The 20262-nt window shown below is 49.7% G+C and overlaps 1 protein-coding gene across 4 annotated transcripts in view; it reads left to right on the top strand.

Annotated features, from left to right (window-relative positions):
- Positions 1 to 19368, top strand: part of LOC146333824 (ran-binding protein 3-like) — a 51225-nt gene extending 31857 nt beyond the window's left edge. For all 4 annotated transcript variants that reach the window (XM_084825428.1, XM_084825427.1, XM_084825426.1 and 1 more), the window contains 8 exons: positions 3551 to 3654; positions 3818 to 3896; positions 5903 to 6005; positions 7473 to 7597; positions 11164 to 11284; positions 12255 to 12397; positions 14601 to 14781; positions 16493 to 19368. In XM_084825428.1, the coding sequence (XP_084681554.1) occupies positions 3551 to 3654; positions 3818 to 3896; positions 5903 to 6005; positions 7473 to 7597; positions 11164 to 11284; positions 12255 to 12397; positions 14601 to 14781; positions 16493 to 16536 (900 nt within the window). In that variant the 3' untranslated portion in view covers positions 16537 to 19368. The remainder of the gene's footprint in view (positions 1 to 3550; positions 3655 to 3817; positions 3897 to 5902; positions 6006 to 7472; positions 7598 to 11163; positions 11285 to 12254; positions 12398 to 14600; positions 14782 to 16492) is intronic.
- The last annotated feature ends 894 nt before the right edge of the window (positions 19369 to 20262 follow it).

Raw genomic sequence — 20262 nt, 5'->3', positions numbered from 1 at the left:
AGGAGGCCGTGTGTAGCCCACAGAGGCTGTGGGTTCCCCATCCAGGCTTGACCCCTTCAGCATGATTCTTGCTTTCGTTGTCGAGTCAAACTGAAAACCATGATTGGCACTGAATGTCCTCTGAACTTGCAGATATATAGGAAAAATTCGCAAGGTAAAAGTCACGCCGAAAATAAGAAAAAAGAAATGGTGCAAAGGCACAATTTCTTTTTTCTTCTTTTTTGTGTGACTTGCTTGTCACAAGTCAAGACTTGTTCTTGACAAATCCATGTTGGCCTTGAGTCATCACGGCATTGTTTTCAAGGTGCTTCCAGATGGATTGCTTTATCATCTGCTCCAGAATTTTCCCAGGGATTGATGTCAGACTGACTGGTCTGTAGTTCCCAGGTTCCTCCTTTTTGAAGAGAGGGACAACGTTCGCCCTCCTCCAGTCATCTGGCACTTCCCCTGTCCTCCATGATTTCTCAAAGAGAATAGACAGCGGTTCTGAGAGTTCTTCTGCCAGTTCCTTTATTACTCTAGGATGCAGTTCATCTGGCCCTGGAGATTTGAACTCATTCCAAGTCATTAGGTGTTCCTTGACCATATGCCTATCGATCTCAAGCTGCAATCCTGCTCCTTCAGCCTGTACCTCACCTTTGCCGGGGGGTCATAGACCCTCTTTTGGGAGAAGACTGAGCCAAAGTAGGAATTGAGCACCTCTGCCTTTTCTTTGTCATGTGTTATCGTTTTGCCATCCTTATTTAATAGCTGAACCACCATTTCTTTCCTCTGCCTTTTACTATGCACGTAGCTGAAGAAAGCCTTTTTGTTGATTTTAGCCTCCCTCGCTAACCTCAGCTCGTTCTCAGCTTTAGCCTTCCTGACGCCATCCCTACAATTCTGTGCTACCTGCCTGTACTCTTCCTTTGTTACTTGGCCTTCCTTCCACTTCCTATATGTGTCCTTTTTTGTTTTCAGGTCATCTCTAAGCTTTTTGTGAGGCCACATTGGCTTCTTCTGTTGTCTTCCACCTTCTTGTTGGAATTGTTTGTGATTGTGCCTTGAGAATTTCCTTTTTTAAAAGCTCCCACCCATCTTGGACTCCTTTTCTCGTTAGCGTCACTTGCCATGGGACCTTCCTGATCATTGTTCTGAGTTTATTAAAATCAGCTTTCCTAAAATCCAGGCTATGTGTTTGGCTACACTCGGCTTTTGCTTCCCTTAGAACCAAGAACTCAAGTATAACATGGTCACTTTCCCCCAGAGTTCCTGTAACTGCTACTTTCTCCACTAAGTCATCTCTGTTGGTTAGGATCAAGTCAAGGATAGCCGATCCTCTAGTTCCTTCCTCTCCTTTCTGTAGGAGGAAGTTATCCGCCACACAAGTCAGGAATTTCCTGGAGGAGCCATGTTTTGCAGAATTGGTCTCCCAACAAATAGTGGGGAAATTGAAGTCCCCCATTACTACTACATCATGCTTCCTTGAAACATTGGCTATTTGCTTTTCAAAAGTTTCACCCTTGTCTTTTCCTTGATTGGGTGGCTGGTAGTAGACTCCGACCACCAGGTTCCTTTTATTTTTTGCTCCATTTATTTTAACCCAGATGCTCTCGATGGGGCTACCAAGCTCTTCCCCCTGTATTTCTGTGCAGAGATATGTATTTTTAACATATAGTGCAACCCCACCTCCCTTTCCGTTCCTCCTGTTCTTTCTGAACAAGTTATATCCTTCATTTGCTGTATTCCAGTCATGAGAGTCAACCCACCAAGTCTCAGTTATACCTATCAAGTCATAATTTCCCTCTTGTATTAAGAGTTCAAGTTCATTCTGTTTGTTTCCCATACTCTGGGCATTAGTATATAGACATCGAAGACCATGTGCTTCATAGTCTGGCTTTCTTCCTACATGTGTCTGAAGACTATTATTGGGCTCTATCAGAGCTGTTCTCTCCATTGCAGTACACGCGCCTACGTCCATTGTTACCCCAACATCACATCTCCCTTCCCCGTAGGATTCAGTTTAAAGCCCTCCTGATGAAGTTCTTCATGCTTTCTTCTCTGCAGGCCGTCCTCCAGTCTCCTCCGCAAGTACCTGGAATCGGTTCCACAGCTCCACTGCTTCCACTGGTGCAGAGTGGTGTCTAGTTCTTCTTCTCCTAACTGTCACCCTTTTCCAAGGAGTATCCTCTACTCCATTTTTCTTCACCTCAGCATTTCTCACTTCTGCCTCATCTTGCTGTTGCTCTTCAAGCTTCTGGTCTTCCCTTTGCTGCTGCAGTTCCTCCATTTTGTCCAAGAACTCTTTGTGTTCTTTTATTCCCCGGAGGGTCGACAGTCGCCGCTCCAGTCCTCTTACTTTCTCTTCCAGCAGCGTGATCAACTTGCACTTGTTGCAGGTGTAGGCCGTGTTGTTCTCAGGCAAGAAAACAAACATGGCACCCACCTTGCAGGTCACCACCACTGGAGAGTCTTGTCCTTCCATAGCCTCTTTTCCTGTTTTGTGTCTTGCTTTGTGACTGTTCTAGACTAGCCTGTGCCTGCTCCTCTACTCACTAGAGGTTAAAAGCAGAGTCCCACTGGTGTGGAAGTGTGTGTTACAAGACAAATAAATGGAGAAAAAAAGTTAGTTCAAAAATAAAACAAAATGTTAGGGGTCTCCCCCTTGACCGCCCCTGCCGAACTCCCCTGGCCAACTCCTGTTTGCTCCCCCTGTCCGCTCGCTGTGGTCGCTCACTGTCTGGGAGCTTGCTTGCTTCTGTAGTCCCTGGAGCAGCTTGCTCTGCTCTGCTCAGCTGGGAGGCGGGAAACAGACTGAAGCTTCCCTCCCGCTCAGCTGCTGGGAGTACTCAGGCCACACACACCCCAATTCAGTTGGAGCTCTCAGAAGCACCTGGTGCTTCTGAGAGCTCTCACAGCCACTCAGAAGGATAAAGGGCAGCCCCCTGGGCTTCCTGCAGCCCTCTTGCCTCTTAGCCTTTGTCTCCTTTGTCTGTTCTACCACTGCCACTCCCCTGGCCAGCTCCTGTTTGCTCCCCCTGTCCGCTCGCTCTGGTCGCTCGCTCTCTGGGAGCTTGCTTGCTTCTGTAGTCCCTGGACCAGCTGGAGCAGCTTCCTCTGCTCTGCTCTGCTCAGCTGGGAATTGCTGGTCTCCGGCTTTTGTGCAGTTCCCCCGCCCCCCTTCTGAAAGGCCGAAAGTGCTCTCCAAGGGCAGCAAAAGCGTTACGCTACAATGTTATGTGTTTTGGCTCCGCCTCTGCCTTTGGCCCCGCCCACCCCTGGAATGCAGCCCCTGAGAGTTCCTCTGAAATGGAATGTGACCCGTGGGCTGAAAGAGGTTCCTCACCCCCCCCCCCAACCGCCCTGAGGTGGAATCTCTCTCGCCTCCCATGAAAGCGTCTCGGGTCCTTCTCAAACCCTGGAGAGCAGCTGTTGGTCAGAACAGACAAAACGGGTCTAGCTTGACCAGTGCTCTGACAAGGCAGCACGAGGCAGCTCCCTGTTTGTCCCCGTTCAGGCCCGTTGGGGACATGCTCCTCTCTGTTTCTCAGCACCCTCCCTCTTCTCCCAGCTAGGAGACGAAGGGGACGAGCCCGTCGACACACAGAACGCCCGGCTACCCAGCTCCGAGACACCTTCGGCGACAAACTACTTCCTGCAGTATATCAGCTCCAGGTGGGGAGAGCACCGCCACTCCCACGGGGGCCGCCACGGTCTCGGCAGGGGCCCCCGGCCCTTTCCCTCCAGGGTGCATGCGTGAAGAGACGGCTTCCGGCGCTGGCAAAGCTGCCACCGCCCGTTTCCACCGCGCTAAAATGGAGCATTCCTTTCTCTCCAGCATAGAAAACTCTGCGCACAGCGCTGACCCCTCTAGCAACAAGTTTGTGTTTGGGCAGAACATGAGCGAGAGAGTATTGGTAAGTGTCGGCCCGTTTCGTCCTCCTTTCATCTTCATTCACCCTGATGTCTTCCTTCCGCACCTTCCTTGTTCCACAAAACCCCACATCCGAGCGACCGGATACAGCAGAGGCAGGCTGCCGGGGGGGGGGGGGGATGCTGGATGACCCCCCCCCCACAGGCCAGATGACATTGGGGCCTGGAGCCATCCCCCCCCCTCCACGGGCACGTTGAGGAACCACATCCACCCCGTGTGGGTTTTCTCTTCCCCTTTGGGGAAGTGGTATCCCCTGATGATTTCTGACCACAGATCAGAGGGGATTCCTCTCCTCGCAAAGGCCCTCTTTCGCCTTCAGGCCAGCGGGCAGCCCTGTGGAAGGAGCCCAAGTCTCAGCCAGCCTTATGGGCCAGATCCAAGGTGCCCTCCCCTGAGTTGCACCATTCAGTGTGTGGTGACTCATTTCATCCCCTCGTCCGCCCATAATTTCAGATGTTCCTCTGCAACTCCCCCTGCCCCCCCATCTTTAAGTTGGATTTGTATCCTCACTGGGGAAAAAGTATTTTTTAAAAAATGATCATTCCAGGCATGTACGTTGTTTTTCCCCAGCCACAGAAAAAAGCAATGGGAGAAGTAAAAAGGGGGGGTGGGATGTATAGATTTTGGCGGAGGGTGGGAAGCAGGGTCATTTCTACTGAGCTGGTGCTGAGTACCTTATTTCTCTTTCCTCCCTCCTGCCTGTGATCATCCTTTTCCTCATGGTGATTTTTCCTTCCGCCTCTTCTGTGGGGAAGGGGTACCGCTCTGTGTAAGGGAAGACAAGATGTTGGTCCAGCATAGCCTCCGCCAACCCAGCGCCATCCCGACATGTTGGACTACAACTCCCAGCATCCCCAGCTAGGCTGGGAGTTGTGGTCCCACACGTTGGGAGGGCGCCGGGTTCAGGGAAGCTGGTTTGACACAGTGTACAGCAGCTTTCTATGTTCTTCCTTCCACCGGTGTGGTCCTGAAACCTCCAGAGGTTGGAGGGCACAGAATGCTAGGGATTCTGGTGCCTTCTGCCCCCTGCCGCCACGATCTGGGGTCGGGGAGTGGATCCCCCCTGGCAGACCTTTTTTGATCATCTCCCCTCTCCAAAGGAGCTCAGGACTACATCAGTGGCTTCCCCTCTCTTTTTTGTCCTCCCAGCAGCCCCCCAGGCAGATGGCACAAGAGAGAATGAGAGTGCTTGTCCCGCCCAAGCGAGCTTCCTGCCTAAGCAGGCGTTTTCTCCTGGGTCTCCCCGATCCTCGGCTGACGCTGTACTGGCTCTGAAGGGAAGGCTTCATGATGGATTTGTGGGGGTGACTGCACCCCAGCTACCCATCTCCCTGAAACAAGGGGAGCGGCTCAGGAAACACCACCGCTTCGTCCTTGTGGCATTTTCTTTTGGGCCATATGCTGAGGATCCTGTTCCCATGCCAGGGTTGGATCGGGGCCTGCCCCCGTAGATCCTTGCACAAAAGTAGCAGACGGCGTGCCACCATCTTCGGGTCCCCACCTGTGCTGAGTTGGGGCATCCCCAGGGTGGCTACGCTTTGACGCAAGGCCCAGGTTTCCCAGGGGCCATCTTGCAGAGAAGCGGCAACTTCTGCATGGCCTCATTTCCTTGCAGACATGCTTTAGAATCATAGAATAGTAGGGTTGGAAGGGGCTTATGAGACCATGGAGACCAACTCCCTGCTCAACACAGGAATCATTTATGTGGTCAGACGTGCCAGCTTTACACGCAACTCCACAGAAACCTATCGGCTCACAAAACCTGACTCTCACAACTGAGAAAAACTCCCGCAGAGGTGACCAGGCCACGCGCTAAGCCCAAGGCACTCCAAAGCAGGCACTTTCAGCTAAGTGTGCCCCTGCGGTTCCCCCAGCTCACGCCATTGTTCTAAAAGACGCTAGTCTACGTAATAATGAAACAGGCCGCCTGTCGTGCCGTCTTGAGCACCGTGGCGGTGGTTTGCATCCACTCCTTTCCTCCTTTTTCAGAGTCCACCCAAATCGAGTGAGGCCAGCACGGACAGCAACAAGGAAAACACTGCCGGCGATTCTGGCTCTGAATCCTCGTCGCAGGAAGCCACGCCGGAAAAAGGTAAAAAAAAAAACAAACAAACAGGAGGCCTCCCTCTTTTCTCTCCTGGGGCCTGAATGTCTCGCCAAATGCCAGTTCGAAGGCAACATGGTGAATTCTAAATTCTGCTTTTGTGGCGCCTGAAATCTCTGCCTGCTACTCCCCCGGCACCCATTGGGAGGCATTTTGCATTACGCTGGGAACTTAAGGAGTGACCCAAGGTCCTTCTCTTGTTCTTTACCTAGCCATGGGCAGGAAGCAATGAAATAAGGCTTCCACAGCGTCACAGCAAAGAGTTCCATTTATTTGGGGGGCAATCCTATGCATGTTTTGACAGAAAAAAAGTCCTACAATTCCCAGCATTCCCCAGCCAGCATTGCTGGCTGGGGAATGCAGGAGTTGTAGGACTTTTTTTCTGGCGAAACATGCATATGATTGTACCCTTAAATAAGGATTGTACCCTTAAATGTTGATAGAAGCACGTCTTGCTAGTGCCCAGGAAATACTGGAGAAGCTGCAGCCACCCGGTTTCAAAGGAGAAGTAACTGATAACCTCAGTATTTAAAGTCTAGAATATATCACCTATGTTCATCATCCCAGTTAGATTAGTACTTCCTAATGGTGTCAAGCTGATAATGCTTCTGTTGTTGGTTTTGGGGGGAGCTTGTTGACCAGTTGTCTGGATTTGTTAATCATGGTTTGCATTTCTGCTGTTCTTTATTGCTTTGGCTGATACTGAGCTGTATTTAGTTGTGTGGATTCTTTTTATAGCTAGTATACTTTGGGAGCCAGGAGATCTGGGTTCGAGTCCCCACTCGGCCATGGAAGCTCACCGGCTGACTTTAGGCCAGTCACAGGTTCTCAGCCCAACCTACCTCACAGGGTTGTTGTTGTGAGGATAAAATGGAGAGGAGGGGGATCGTGTAAGCCTCCTTGGATTCCTTGCAAGAGGAAAAAAGGTGGGATATAAATGCAATAAATGAATAAATATGTGCAGTATTAAAACAGCATCAGTAACACTGGTAGTACTACTGCTTGAGGTAGTAATTTTAATAGTTTGTTGGCTTTGTGGTAAGAAATGGCTCCTTCCTCACCCCTGGCAGGTGACAGTTTTATTCATCCCAAGGCTTTATACCAGATAAAGCCTTGGGATGAATAAAAGAAGCAAACTCATGCCTAAGGACTAGAAACTTGACTAAGCTCCCAGCAGGTTAGTATTTATTTATTTATTTATTGGTCCTAGCTTCCATATTTCCTAGTTGTGGGCTTTTTTTTTTCTTCTGCCCCTCTAATTCTTGCCAAATCCCTTTTGTTGGCCTCTGCTGCTGCTGGACTTGGTGCAAAACCTGCAAAGTGGGAAAGCAAAGCATTTGTCGTCCTGCTTTTGAAGGAGGAGCACAGACTGTGTGCAAAACGCCTTCTATGGGGTGGCGTTGTGGAATTCAGGCCTTCTTCCCCACAAAATAAGCTTGTCCAATTTCTGTCCAGCCAATAACATTTCCGAGTCCCTGGCTGAATCTGCCGCAGCCTACACCAAGGCGACAGCCAGGAAATGTCTCTTGGAGAAGGTGGAGGTGATCACAGGAGAGGAGGCGGAGAGCAACGTTCTGCAGGTAAGTGGGTGTTATAGAGGGTGGCATTGGTCTCGGGCACCATCCGAGACCGTTTTTCTTGCATTTCATCTGTGTGTCCCTGAAAGTTGGCATCCGGGTGCCGGTAAATGTGCTTGCAGGTGGGGATGTGTAGTGGGGGAATTCTCTCTCTCTCACACACACAACCTCGTGTGAGCCTCGTGTGGCGCCGAGTGGTAGCCGGGTCTCAGGTAGCTGGCTGAGGTCAACTCAGCCTTCCATCCTTCCAAGGTTGGTAAAATGAGTACCCAGTTTGCTAGGGGAAAGGTAGTCACGACTGGGGAAGGCCATGGCCAACCACCCCGCTATTGTTGTTGTTCAGTCGTTCAGTCGTGTCCGACTCTTCGTGACCCCATGGACCAGAGCACGCCAGGCCTTCCTGTCCTGCGCTCTCTCCTGGAGCGTGCTCAAGTTCATATTCATTGCATCCGTGATGCTATCTAGCCATCTCATCCTCTGCCGTCCCCTTCTCCTTTTGCCTTCAGTCTTTCCCAGCATCAGGGTCTTTTCCAGAGAGTTTTCTCTTCGCATTAGGTGGCCAAAATATTTCAGCTTCAGCTTCAGTATCTGTCCTTCCAATGAGCACTCAGGGTTGATTTCCTTTAGGATGGACTGATTTGACCTCCTTGCAGTCCAGGGGACTCGTAAGAGTCTTCTCCAGCACCACAGTTCGAAAGCATCGATTCTTCGGCACTCAGCCTTCCTTATAGTCCAGCTCTCACAGCCATACATTACTACTGGGAAAACCATAGCTTTGATTAGACGGACCTTTGTCGGCAAGGTGATGTCTCTGCTTCTTACTATGCTGTCTAGGTTTGCCACAGCTTTCCTCCCAAGGAGCAAGCGTCTTTTAATTTCATGGCTACAGTCACTGTCTGCGGTGATCTTGGAGCCCAAGAAAGTAAAATCTGTCACTGCTTCCATTTCTTCCCCTTCTATATGCCAGGAAGTGATGGGGCCAGATGCCATGATCTTCGTTTTTTTAATGTTGAGTTTCAAACCAGCTTTTGCACTCTCCTCTTTCACCCTCAACAAGAGGCTCTTGAGATCCTCTTCGCTTTCTGCCATTAGGGTGGTATCATCTGCATATCGGAGGTTGTTGATAATTCTCCCAGCAATCTTAATTCCGACCTCTGATTCATCCAACCCGGCATTTCTCATGATGTACTCTGCATATAAGTTAAATAAGCAGGGTGACAATATGCAGCTTTGTCGTACTCCTTTCCCAATTTTGAACCAATCGGTTGTTCCATGTCTGGTTCTTACTGTTGCTTCTTGACCCTCGTACAGGTTTCTCAGGAGACAGGTAAGGTGGTCTGGTACTCCCATCACTTTAAGAATTTGCCACAGTTTGTTGTGATCCACACAATCAAAGGCTTGAGCGTAGTCAATGAAGCAGAAATAGACGTTTTTCTGGAATTCTCTTGCTTTCTCCATGATGCAGCGAATGTTGGCGATTTGATCTCTAGTTCCTCTGCCTCTTCGAAACCCAGCTTGTACTTCCGCTAGTTCTCGGTTCGCATACTGCTGAAGCCTAGCTTGTAGGATTTTGAGCATCACCTTGCTGGCATGTGAAATGAGCGCAATGGTGCGGTAGTTTGAACACTCTTTGGCGTTGCCCTTCTTTGGAATTGGAATGTAAACTGACCTTTTCCAGTCTTGTGGCCACTGTTGAGTGTTCCAGATTTGTTGGCATATTGAATGCAGCACTGTAACACCATCATCTTTTAGGATTTTAAATAGCTCGGCTGGAATACTGTCATCTCCGCTAGCTTTGTTGTTACTAATGCTTCCTAAGGCCCACTTGACTTCACTCTCGAGGATGTCCGGCTCAAGTTCAGTGACCGCACTATCATGGCTATCAGGGACATTCAGATCTTTCCTGTATAGTTCTTCTGTGTATTCTTGCCACCTCTTCTTAATCTCATCTGCTTCTGTTAGGTCCCTGCCTTCTTTGTCCTTTATCATGCCCGTCTTTGCACAAAACGTTCCCTTGAGATCTCCAATTTTCTTGAAGAGATCTCTAGTCTTTCCCATTCTGTTGTTTTCCTCCATTTCTTTGCATTGTTCATTTAAGAAGGCCTTCTTGTCTCTCCTTGCTATTCTCTGGAACTCTGCATTCAGTTGGGTATATCTTCCCCTTTCTCCCTTGCTTTTCGCTTCCCTTCTTTCCTCAGCTACTTGTAAAGCCTCATCAGACAGCCACTTGGCTTTCTTGCATTTCTTTTTCTTTGGGATGGATTGAGTTGCTGCCTCCTGAACAATCTTACGGACCTCCGTCCATAGTTCCACAGGCACTCTGTCTATCAGGTCTAATCCCTGAAATCTATTCCTCACCTCCACTGTATATTCATCAGGGATATGATTTAGGTCATACCTGAACGGTTTAGTGGTTTTCCCGACGTTCTTCAATTTAAGCCGAAATTTTGCAAGAAGCAGCTCATGATCTGAGCCACAGTCAGCTCCAGGTCTTGTTTTTACTGACTGTATGGAGCTTCTCCATCTTTGGCTGCAAAGGACATAATCAATCTGATTTCGATATTGACCATCTGGTGACGTCCATGTGTAGAGTCGCCTCTTGTGCTGTTGGACACCCCCCCCCCCCCGCTATAGTCTGCCATGAAAATGCCAGCAAAAGCAGCATCCCTCTAGGGGTCAGCAATGACCCGGTGCTTACACACACACACACACACTTCGGAGGTTTTCAATCAAACCCCCCAAACTCACTGCAGATAACCCCTTTACTCAACTTGCAACTTCTGTCGAAAAGCAGCCCCTTCCCCAAAGCACAGTGATTGGAGCCCCTGGTGGCCTAGGATTACAAGGCAGACCTGTCAGTCACTCAACTGCACTCCCTCCATCCCCCTCCACCCCAACACTTTCGGAGAAACAAAAGTAAAAGACGCTTTTTTCTCAGGAGGCAAAATAAAATTCTCTGCATCTCCCAGAACTCGGTTAACACAAGTCGCTCCACAAAGCTTCGTTCTGGGCTGGGTTCAATTCTGTTGCATTTGGAGGGAAGTCTGGGTCAACTCAGGGAAGCAACAGAACCAGACCAAAGAGGCCCAGTTCTGCCTGGGCTTCGGGATTCGTCCGAAATTGACAGCTATCCTGAGCGTGGGTGGGGGCAACTCCTGCTGGGGATGTTCTGAGCTCACGCATCCCGTTTCAGGGTTGGAGCTGGGCTAGAATAGGGCCGGCCACAGCCTCTTCCACGTCCTGCACTTGGCAGGGCCTGACCCAAAGGGGCTTCCTTTCCCTGGGTTGGTCTGTCTGTTTGCTGCGGCAGACCCAAGGCCCATCTGGCCCAATGTTCTGCTTGATGTGGTAGCCAGCCAGGCTGTCGTGGCATCAGCTTTTGTGGACACAGCACACTTTATCAGACAGAAGGGCTCACACAGACCGTCTCCTGTGTCCCCGGCCACAGGGCTTTAGGAGGGCTTAGAATGCTCTTTCTCCAACAAGTCGGCATTTTTGGCCTCCGCAGCCTTCTTTCCCCCTCTCTTGCCCTTCCTCAAAACAGATCCCCACCACTTTCTCTGTTGCAGATTCAGTGCAAGTTGTTTGTCTTTGACAAGAGCTCCCAGTCCTGGGTGGAAAGAGGCCGAGGGCTCCTGCGGCTGAATGACATGGCATCCACGGACGACGGGACACTGCAGTCACGCCTGGGTAAGAGCACCAGGCTGTGGCTGCCCCCCAAGCCTGCTGGGTGCAGGATTGATGCAGGCAGCCACCCAACACATCTGGAGAGCTCCAGAAGGGGGTCTCTGCAAAGGCTGCCTTTTCAACAGCAGGGTTAAGAACATCAGAAGAGCCCTGCTGGATCACACCCAGAGTCCATCTAGTCCAGCATTCTGGTCACACAGTGGCCAAGCAGGGCATGAGCGCAACAGCACCCTCCCGCCCATGTTCCCCAGCAACTGGTGTTCATAGGCTGACTGCCTCTGCTACTGGAGGTAACACATAGACATCAGGACTAGTAGCCATCGATAGCCTTCTCTTCCAGGAATTTGTCCAACCCCCTTTTAAAGCCATCCAAATGAGTGGCCATCATGACATCCTGTGGCAGTGAGTTCCATAGTTTAACTCTGCGCTGTGTGAAGGAGGACTTCCTTTTCTCTGTCCTGAATCTCCCACCAATCAGCTTCATGGGATGACCACATGGGGTTCTAGTATTTTGAGAGGGAAAAAAATGTCTCCCTCTCCACATTCTCCACACCAGGCATCATTTTGCAGACCTCTGTCATGTCTCCCCTGACCCTCCTTTTTTCCAAGTTAAACAATCCCGGCTATTGCCACCAGCCCTCATAGGAGAGATGCTCCAGCCCCTGGATCATTTTAGTTACTCTTTTCTGCCTTTTTTCCAGCTCTACAATATCTTTTTTTAGATACTGTAGTTTGAGTTTAGGGAACTGGGTGCTCAGCAGAGGAGATGGCTCCGGCTGCTTGAGGGCCCCTCTGGCCTCTCTTTGGGTGTTGTGGCCTGCTGGGCTGGAGGTGGCGGCGGCGGGATCGTGGGTCCCCATTGGGGGCGTCTCGCAGGATGCCCCAGAGGAGCGTGCGAGCAGTTGTCTCTGAGCGCCACAGTCCCAGATCAAACCAACCGCCTGTCTTCCTCTCCTCTCGCCCGCCAACTTAGTGATGCGAACACAGGGCAGCCTGCGGTTGATCCTGAACACCAAGCTGTGGGCGCAGATGCAGATCGATAAGGCCAGTGAGAAAAGCATCCGGATCACAGCCATGGACACGGAGGACCAGGGAGTCAAGGTCTTCCTCATATCGGTAATATGGGGCAGGGGGATTCCCCTGCTTCACCCCAAGAAAGGAAGTCATCCTTGTTACCCCACACACCCTTACCTGGGAGGGAGTGCCACTGAACACAGGGGACTTACTTCTGTGTAAACACGCTGAGGGTTGCGCTGTCAGTTGATGATTGGAGACACACAGCCTGTTACCCTCGGGTACTAACAGACCTCTTAATCCCCCAGTATCCTTCTAGTGATTTTTTTTTAAATGCCGATTCATGATCCCAAACTTGAGTTGGCAAATCTCAACCCCGGAGTCATCCCAGGCATTGAGAATTGCTGTGCTGTGCTTGAGCACTCGCCCAGCGAGATCAGGATTCTGTCTTCTGGCATCCAAAGCTAGCATTCTGACACTTCCACGCCCAGGCACGAGGCAAAGGGAGAATTGCCCCTCCTAGAGGACATCCTCCTAGAGTGGGAGTGTCTGCTCAGCCCCTGGTCATCAGAGAGACACTGTCTCTAAACACTGAGTCTGCTAAACGTGGTGTGTCCCCTGTACTCAACTTACCAGGTTGCAGGTGGAGGCTTTGGGACAGAGCTGAGGTTTATCAGCTTTCCAAGCATTTGTGGTTTCATCCTGTTCCCCAGAGCAGCCAGCCTGAGAAGCCCTCAAAGAGAGCACCTAGTGACAGCTCTTCCTGGCGCTGAGCGGTGTCCTGCATTCTTAGATGGTTCTGACATGAGATGTGCCCTGCCCAATCGGGCAAAAGTGGTCTCTCTGCTCCAGTGTGGCCATTTCTGACTGTGGACAGCAGGACGGCCCCACTAGGAAGCCATGAGCTGCGTAGGAGGTCAGCTATCCTCCCGTATTCTTCCACCCCAGCAGCATTTGATAGTCTGAGGTAAACTGCCCCTGAACACAGAGGTTCCACACCTCTGTCTTGGCTAACCACCACGGATAGAATTTGTCGAACCCTCCTCTGTTTGAATCTAAGCAATAAATCACAGCAACAAGAAGAAGAACCCCTGCTGACTCTCAGTGGGCCCCTCAACCTGTTTCCAGGAATGGCCAGCCAGAAATGCCTCCGGAAAGCCCGCCAGCCCCACGATTATGAGCAAAGGCGATCACCTTTCAAAGCCCTGTTGCTCTGCCTCTGAGTTTCTCTGTGGAGTTTCCATTCTTACTATCTTGGTTCGCAGCTGCTGACAAGCATCTGCCCCTCCAGTGATTTGGCCCAGCCCATTTTTAAAGCCCTCCAAGTTCTTGCATGTCACCACTGTGCGTTCCCGTCTGATCTTGCCATGGCGCAGGGGTGCAAAGATTGCACCACCACCCCCTGCATCTAGAAACTGGAGCGAGAGGCTCACCTGGTTATGTTCTTTCCGGCATTGGGAGAAGACCTTTTTCTTCTTTTTCTTAAAATGGCATTTTAAGAACCATTTTTTAAAGTGTTTTTATTCTGGTGCTGATTTTTAATTTGGTTTTATGTGTGGGGAAGGTTTTATTCTTTGCTGCCGGTTTGATCTCCCATTTTATTCTGGTCTGATCTTTTTTTTAATGTTTGTATTTTCTGTTTTTAATTAATTGTATGCCCCCCCCCCCCGACAACTTGGGTCATTGGGGGGTATAAAAGTACAGTCAGTAAAATGCCAAAAATAATCTGCCTGGCTTTCCCTGTGCTAAGAAGGGAATCCCTTCCTTGTCTTTGGTGAGTGACTTTGAACTTGAAAGGTTGACACAGAGAGGAAGGCCAGGATCTCTTCTCCATCATCCCAGAGTGCAGGACACGGAATCATGGGCTCAAGTTCCAGGAAGCCAGATTCCGGCTGAACATCAGGAAAAACCTCCTGACTGTTAGAGCAATACGACAGTGGAACCAATTACCTGGGGAGGTGGCGGGCTCTCCCACACTGGAGGCGTTCAAGACGGGGCTGGACAGCCACCTGTCAGGGCTGCTCTGACTTGGATTCCTGCATTGAGCAGGGGGTTGGACTCGATGGCCTTGTAGGCCCCTTCCAACCCTACTATTGTATGATTCTATGGCTGGAGATAAGGAAGAGATTCCCTTGCTAGCACAAGCAAGACAAACACCAGGGAATCCTTTGTGTGGGTGTTTAGTCCCTAGTATCACCCGAGGCAGTCCTCGGCCAAAATGCTAGTACACCCCTGCCTAGGGAGATGCATCACCCCTGACACTGGACGACTGAAGTGTCAGCTTCTGCTCCTCTCCAAACCTCAGGCAAGTTCTAAAGACACAGGACAGCTGTACGCGGCTTTGCACCACCGGATCTTGGCCCTGCGGAGTCGCGTGGAGCAGGAGCAAGAGGCCAAAACTGCTGTGCCGGAGCCGGAAGTGACCCAGTCCAACGAGGAAGACAGCGATGATGATGGCCTTGCCCCCTCGGGATCGCCCGGAAGTGGTGAGCCAATGGTTTCCCAGGATGCTCTGTGCCAAAGCCCTGAAACCATCGATGTGGCTGGCTCCCTTCCCCTCCTGAGCTCCGCGGCGCTACTGGGGGATGTTTTTTCTGCAGAATTGGCCCAAGCGAGCCCCCAACCATATTATGGTTTCGATGGCACTGTCACCATGCCAGAACAAAGCCTGAGGAGCAGGGGAGGCTGGTGGTCTGCACCTCGGAGAGCTCTTTTAGAGTTCCAGCTGAAGCCCAGAGAGGGTTTGCTACCCCACCGACATCGGAACCCCCGCCTCCACTGCTTAGGAGCTGACAGTCTAGAATTTAGCCAGGAGGTGGGGAGGGAGAAACCTTGGGAGGGCGTCTTCTTTTTATTTTGGTGGCATGGTCTGGGGCTTCATCACAGCAAGGATGTGGGTCAGAGACAGCGTGGCATTGTGGGGAACAATTTGGAAGAAGGGAGACGATGCCAGGCAGTTATACGTAGAGATGTATTTCAGCCACGTGTGATGTCCCTGTGTCATCTCTTTTCTCATGGGATCTGGAGTAGGATGCCAGTTAGTTCATTATTATTATTAATTACATTTTTATACCTATTTATTTTTATTTCTTTATTTCATTTCTATACTGCCCCATAGCTGAAGCTCTGGGCGGATTTCAGAATTTTGAAATACAGTATGCAAAGTTTAAAAGCCATTTACAGAGAAGCAGACCGACAATATACGCAAACACCTTTGAACTGTCAGTCATAACTAAAGACACATCCAGGAACAGTTCAAACTCATCATGTGCTGCCAAATGCCTGGGAAAAGAGAGAGGTCTTAACGTGGCGCCGAAAAGATGACAATGTTGGCGCCAGCTGGCCCTCATCAGGGAGTTCGTTATGGCAGGGGCGAAGGAGCGCATCCCAAAGCTAGCCGGCAGAGGGGGGCGGCGGGGTGTTATTATCTCTCTGTTCCTTTCTTCTGAATAATATTGTTCCTGCATTTGGGGTTGCCTACTTTTTGAAGCAGGGGTGTCGAACCTCTTTCAGCCCAAAGGCTGAAAGCTCTCGGGAGCCACATTCCGGTGGTGGGTGGGGCTGAAGGCAAAAAGGGGTGGAGCCGAAGCACCAGAAACAGCAGCCTGTTTGAGCTCAAAGCTCTTACTGCTGGTAACTGTGCCTTAGGAGAGGCATTTCAACTCTTCAGAATTGGGCGGGGGGGGGGGATGTGCAAAAGCCAGGAAACCACCAAACATTCAGTGCTGGGGGGGAAGGCACATGTCCATATGGGGAACGCCAGAGGGCTGGATTGGGACTAGAAGCTCAAAAGCCCTGGTTTAAAGGAACCTCTACTGAGAACTCGTAAACTAGATTTTGTGTTCCAGCAAAAGCCTTCCAAGCAATGGTCTGTTTTCATTTTTGTTTCATTGGGGTGGGGAATAGTTTGGGTTTGTCCTTTAACTCCTGGCAAATAAATCTACAGGAACTGCTGGCCCATTTTGACTAGGCTAGGTGAGCCATTTGCGTCCTATTTTGGCCGCGAGGAACGCCTTCTCCTGCTTCTTTGATAAAGACAAGTAGGCCATAAAGTATTCAGTAAGATAAACGAGGAAGGTGATTATGGGAAAATAACCGTCTTTGCCTGGTTGCCTGGAGCCAATTTCTTCATGCCACAGGTGAGCGGTGGTTTTACAGTCTTGCTCTGAACAGTGTCCTCCTTATTCCCTGTTGCAGGTCCCACTGATGAAGGGGACGGGCAAATGGCCAGCAGCACATAGCAGCCACGATCCGCTCCGTTTGCAAGAGCTGCTGCCATGAACACCCTCCAGCAGGCCCCTCTGTGGACCCCTGCCCCAGGCCAACTCTTGCTCTAGACTGCGACGGAGGCGCCGAGATTCAAGAACTTTGCATCCCTGTTCTGTTCTGTTTGTTTTTTTCCCCGTGTGTGTGTGTGAGATGGATTTTGGGGGGCAGGGGCTGGATTGATCGATTCCATATTAAACAGAAAAGCAAAACACAGCGGACTTTGGACAAAACTGGCTGAATGTGGTTTTGGGACATTTAAATGCTCATCATATTGATGAGCAGGAAAAAAAACCATTTTCTTCCCCCCCACACTTGCGATTGTGGGGGAAAAGGCACATTGAGACTTGCCACAGCTTGCCCGTGGGGCCTCGTGTCCTGACACCCAGTCTCTCTCCCTGGCCCCCCTCATCTCCAGTAGCTCATGGGCCTCCACCGTGGAACATTCCCATGCAGAATTCTTTTGTAAGAACGCCCCCCCCCCACATACCACTTTCCACCCAGGTCTCTGCTTCTCCCAACACCCCTGCAGGGAAGCCGGATTTCAGCTGGAAGACCTTTCCCTTTTCGAACTTTTTGCCCCAGCAGGGCTTTGCAGATGGCAGCATTGCTGGTCCGATGGGCGTCTCTTTGGGCCTTTTCCGTTTTCCCACAGAGGTGAAAAATGACACCATGGAGAAAGCCGTTTGTGGAGTTTGGACAAGACTTTATACTCTGGAGTGGAGGGTCTTTTTTTGCAAACTGGTCCTTCCTTCCTTTGATCACTATTACGTTGTTGTTTTGGATTTCTACCATGGCAAGAACTTTTTTTATTTTGGTTTTGAATAAGATAACTCTCATGTCTTGACCAGGTGGGCCCCTTCCGTTTTTGTACTGTTCTCTTTCTGTTACTATTTAAGGGAGAGAAAAACCTCTCTCTCGCCCCCCCCTCCCCTCGCCACACCCACACATAGATATATATATATAAAACAGGTGTTAATATACCAGGTTTTGTTTTTTCCTTCTTAGTAGCCTTTTTATTTCCTTCTGGCCTCGGCAAGGTGCTTAACAGCTGATTAGAAGTGGGTGAGCGGGCGTGGGTTGCTCTACGGATCCAGGCCAGCTGCAAAACACAAATTCGTCATGGGTGTGTTCCCCTGGTCAACATAAAACTTTAGCTTGTGCCTAAAAGTCAGCTGTGCGACCAGCAAAACTGGCTAAAATTTTAAACCCAAAGTGCCCTGTTTAAATCGGGGGACCTCTTCTAACTTCCCTTGATCAGAGGCTTGTGGGTGCCCAAAGTTGGCGCAGCGCCTTTGGGCAAAAACATATGCACTCAAGAGTGGTAGTGGAATGGCAGAACGGCCGCCCCTCTTCCCAGCTCAGGGGCAGGCGAGACTTCGGGACTGTGTGGCTGCTAATGGGGAAAACCCCTCATTTCCGGGATCTGGGCTGCTGTTCTGTTCTCCCCATTTCCAAGCCTGATCCGTGCGGAACAAAGACGGTGTGGAGTCCACTGCTGGGAAAGGTGGAGTCAGTTTCAGACTTGCCTTTGAACTTGAGAGACTTTGCACCATCTTTTCCGCAGAGGAAGAGGACGTTGTAATGTAGAACCCCAAGTAGACAGACCACAGAAATCATCTAGGGTTTTATTCCCAAACTGCCTCCGGCATGCACAGCTGGGTGGCTTGTGGCCTTCCAAATGTTTTGGCCTACAATTCCCATTGGTGAGAAATGGGTGTAGGCCATACAACATCTGGAAGGCAGCTACTTACCCACCCTTGCTACAACATAAAAACTCTCCCAGCTCCGTATGTCTTTTCTCTTTTTTGCTACTTCTAAGGAGCGAACAGCTACATGAATTCCCCTCTGCCTCTTTTTCTTCCACCTGCCAGCTCACTAAAGACACAGGGCAGAGAGAAAGCTGGAGGTTCCTTGGCACCAGTCTGTGTGCACGCGCATTTGTGTCCTCTCCAGATTTTCACCTTAACTCCTCCCCGTTTTTCCATTTGCACCCCCACCGAGAGAGAAACGCCCCACACAGGAACGCTTCAGACCAGCTACTGAATAACAGATGTCTGATGAGACGTAACCTTTGAGCAGATGTTTGGGGGGCGTGGGGATCACTTTCAGCTTGTGTTAAGGCAAAACCTTTTGAAACCAGTTAACGAGAACAGGGAATGGAATTCTGTTGCTGAGCATAAAAATGAGAGTGTGAAAGTGAGATTACTCGGCATAGCAGGTATGTGTTGGGGGGGGGGTCCCTTTGGCCTGCTTCCCCTGGAACATCCGGAGCTGAAGAGGGTTCCCTTTGGTATGTATGCGTATGTGTGAACAAAGGCATGTGTGTGTGAATGGCATTTGAAGGAGGTACCAGAAAGCTAATGGGACGAGCATTAGCTGGTTTCTCTAGAAATGTGAATGTTCAATGGAATGTTTAAACAGTTTCCCACAGAGTTCATTCTTTTTTAAAAAAAAATAAATACATCTGGCAGCTATGTATGGAGATGGCATTTTGGATTCAGACGGCTCACCTGTGGCGAGAAAGAGGAAATCCCATGTTTTATTCTAGAAGGGCCACAGGACTTTGTTCCTTCCACCGCAACTGCCTGGAGAAATCCCCATTTCGGGTGTTTTCCAGGGGATGGAGGGTTGGCTAGGCCAGAGACAGACTTTAGAATTTTCTTTTCTGCTTCAAGTTGTTAGCCAACTAGTGACAAGTTAAGAAAACAAAACCAGACAATGCCCGTGTGTTTTGGAAGACTTAAGTACGATTGTCATATCAGATGTATTTGGGAATTACATTAAAAAAAACACTTGTAACAAAAGTCCTGCTTGCTTGCTATTCTCTGACCTGGGAAAAGGAGAGGAGGAAACTGTCATTCTGTCTATTTTGTGTGTGTGTGTTTATAATGAACCTGTGGGACTCACTGTCGTGAGATGTGATGGCTAGTTAGTTTAGGTGACTTGACAAAAGGATTCCACATTCATGGTGAAGGAGGTCGATGCTGGGAGTAGACCTGTGAGCAGTGATCACACGATCTGATAACAGTTATTCATGACTTGGGTGCATCACAGACTACTGCAATGCAATCTCCATGGAGCTACCCTTGGAGAGTGTATGGCAGCTGAAATTTGTGCAAAGTGCAACTTATACACGGTATCATGATCACATCACCCCCAAGGTCTGCAGTAGTTGCCAATTATTCTCCAGCCTCAATTCAAGGTGTTCACATTTAAAACCCTAAACAGACCTGGTCGAGGGCTTGCCTATCTTGGTATGAACCTGCTGAGCTTTTTCCTTTTCCTGTCCTTTTTCAAGACACACAGGCCCACTGGCCAGGCACGCAGGAACGGGCTTTCTCTGTTGCTTCCAAACTTCGTAATGCGCTCGCTTTAGAGTTCTCTGCATTCAGGAGAGGAGTCAAGACGCATCTTTTGAATTGGGCTTTTAACATTGCAATGGTTTTTAAGGTGTTTAATGTTTTGCTATGTTTTTATTTTATTATGGTTTCTAGTCTCTGGTAAGTTTTGCAATCCAACAACAGGTTCCTCACCCCAGTCATGGTTTGTTTTAAATCTTGCTTTCCTTTGAGGTTTAAATCATGTTTTTCAAATACTTAAAAGCACATTAAAAGCCACTAATGGGCAATTTGTTAAAAAGAGCAGTAATTTAGGGTGCAATTCTATGCATATTTAGACAAAAAGCCCTACAACTCCCA

This window comes from Heloderma suspectum, chromosome Z (assembly GCF_057233095.1).
Source record: "Heloderma suspectum isolate Gila_16-S chromosome Z, 16-S_ref, whole genome shotgun sequence".
Lineage (NCBI taxonomy): Eukaryota > Metazoa > Chordata > Lepidosauria > Squamata > Helodermatidae > Heloderma > Heloderma suspectum.
This window is presented reverse-complemented; position numbering and strand designations above follow the sequence as displayed.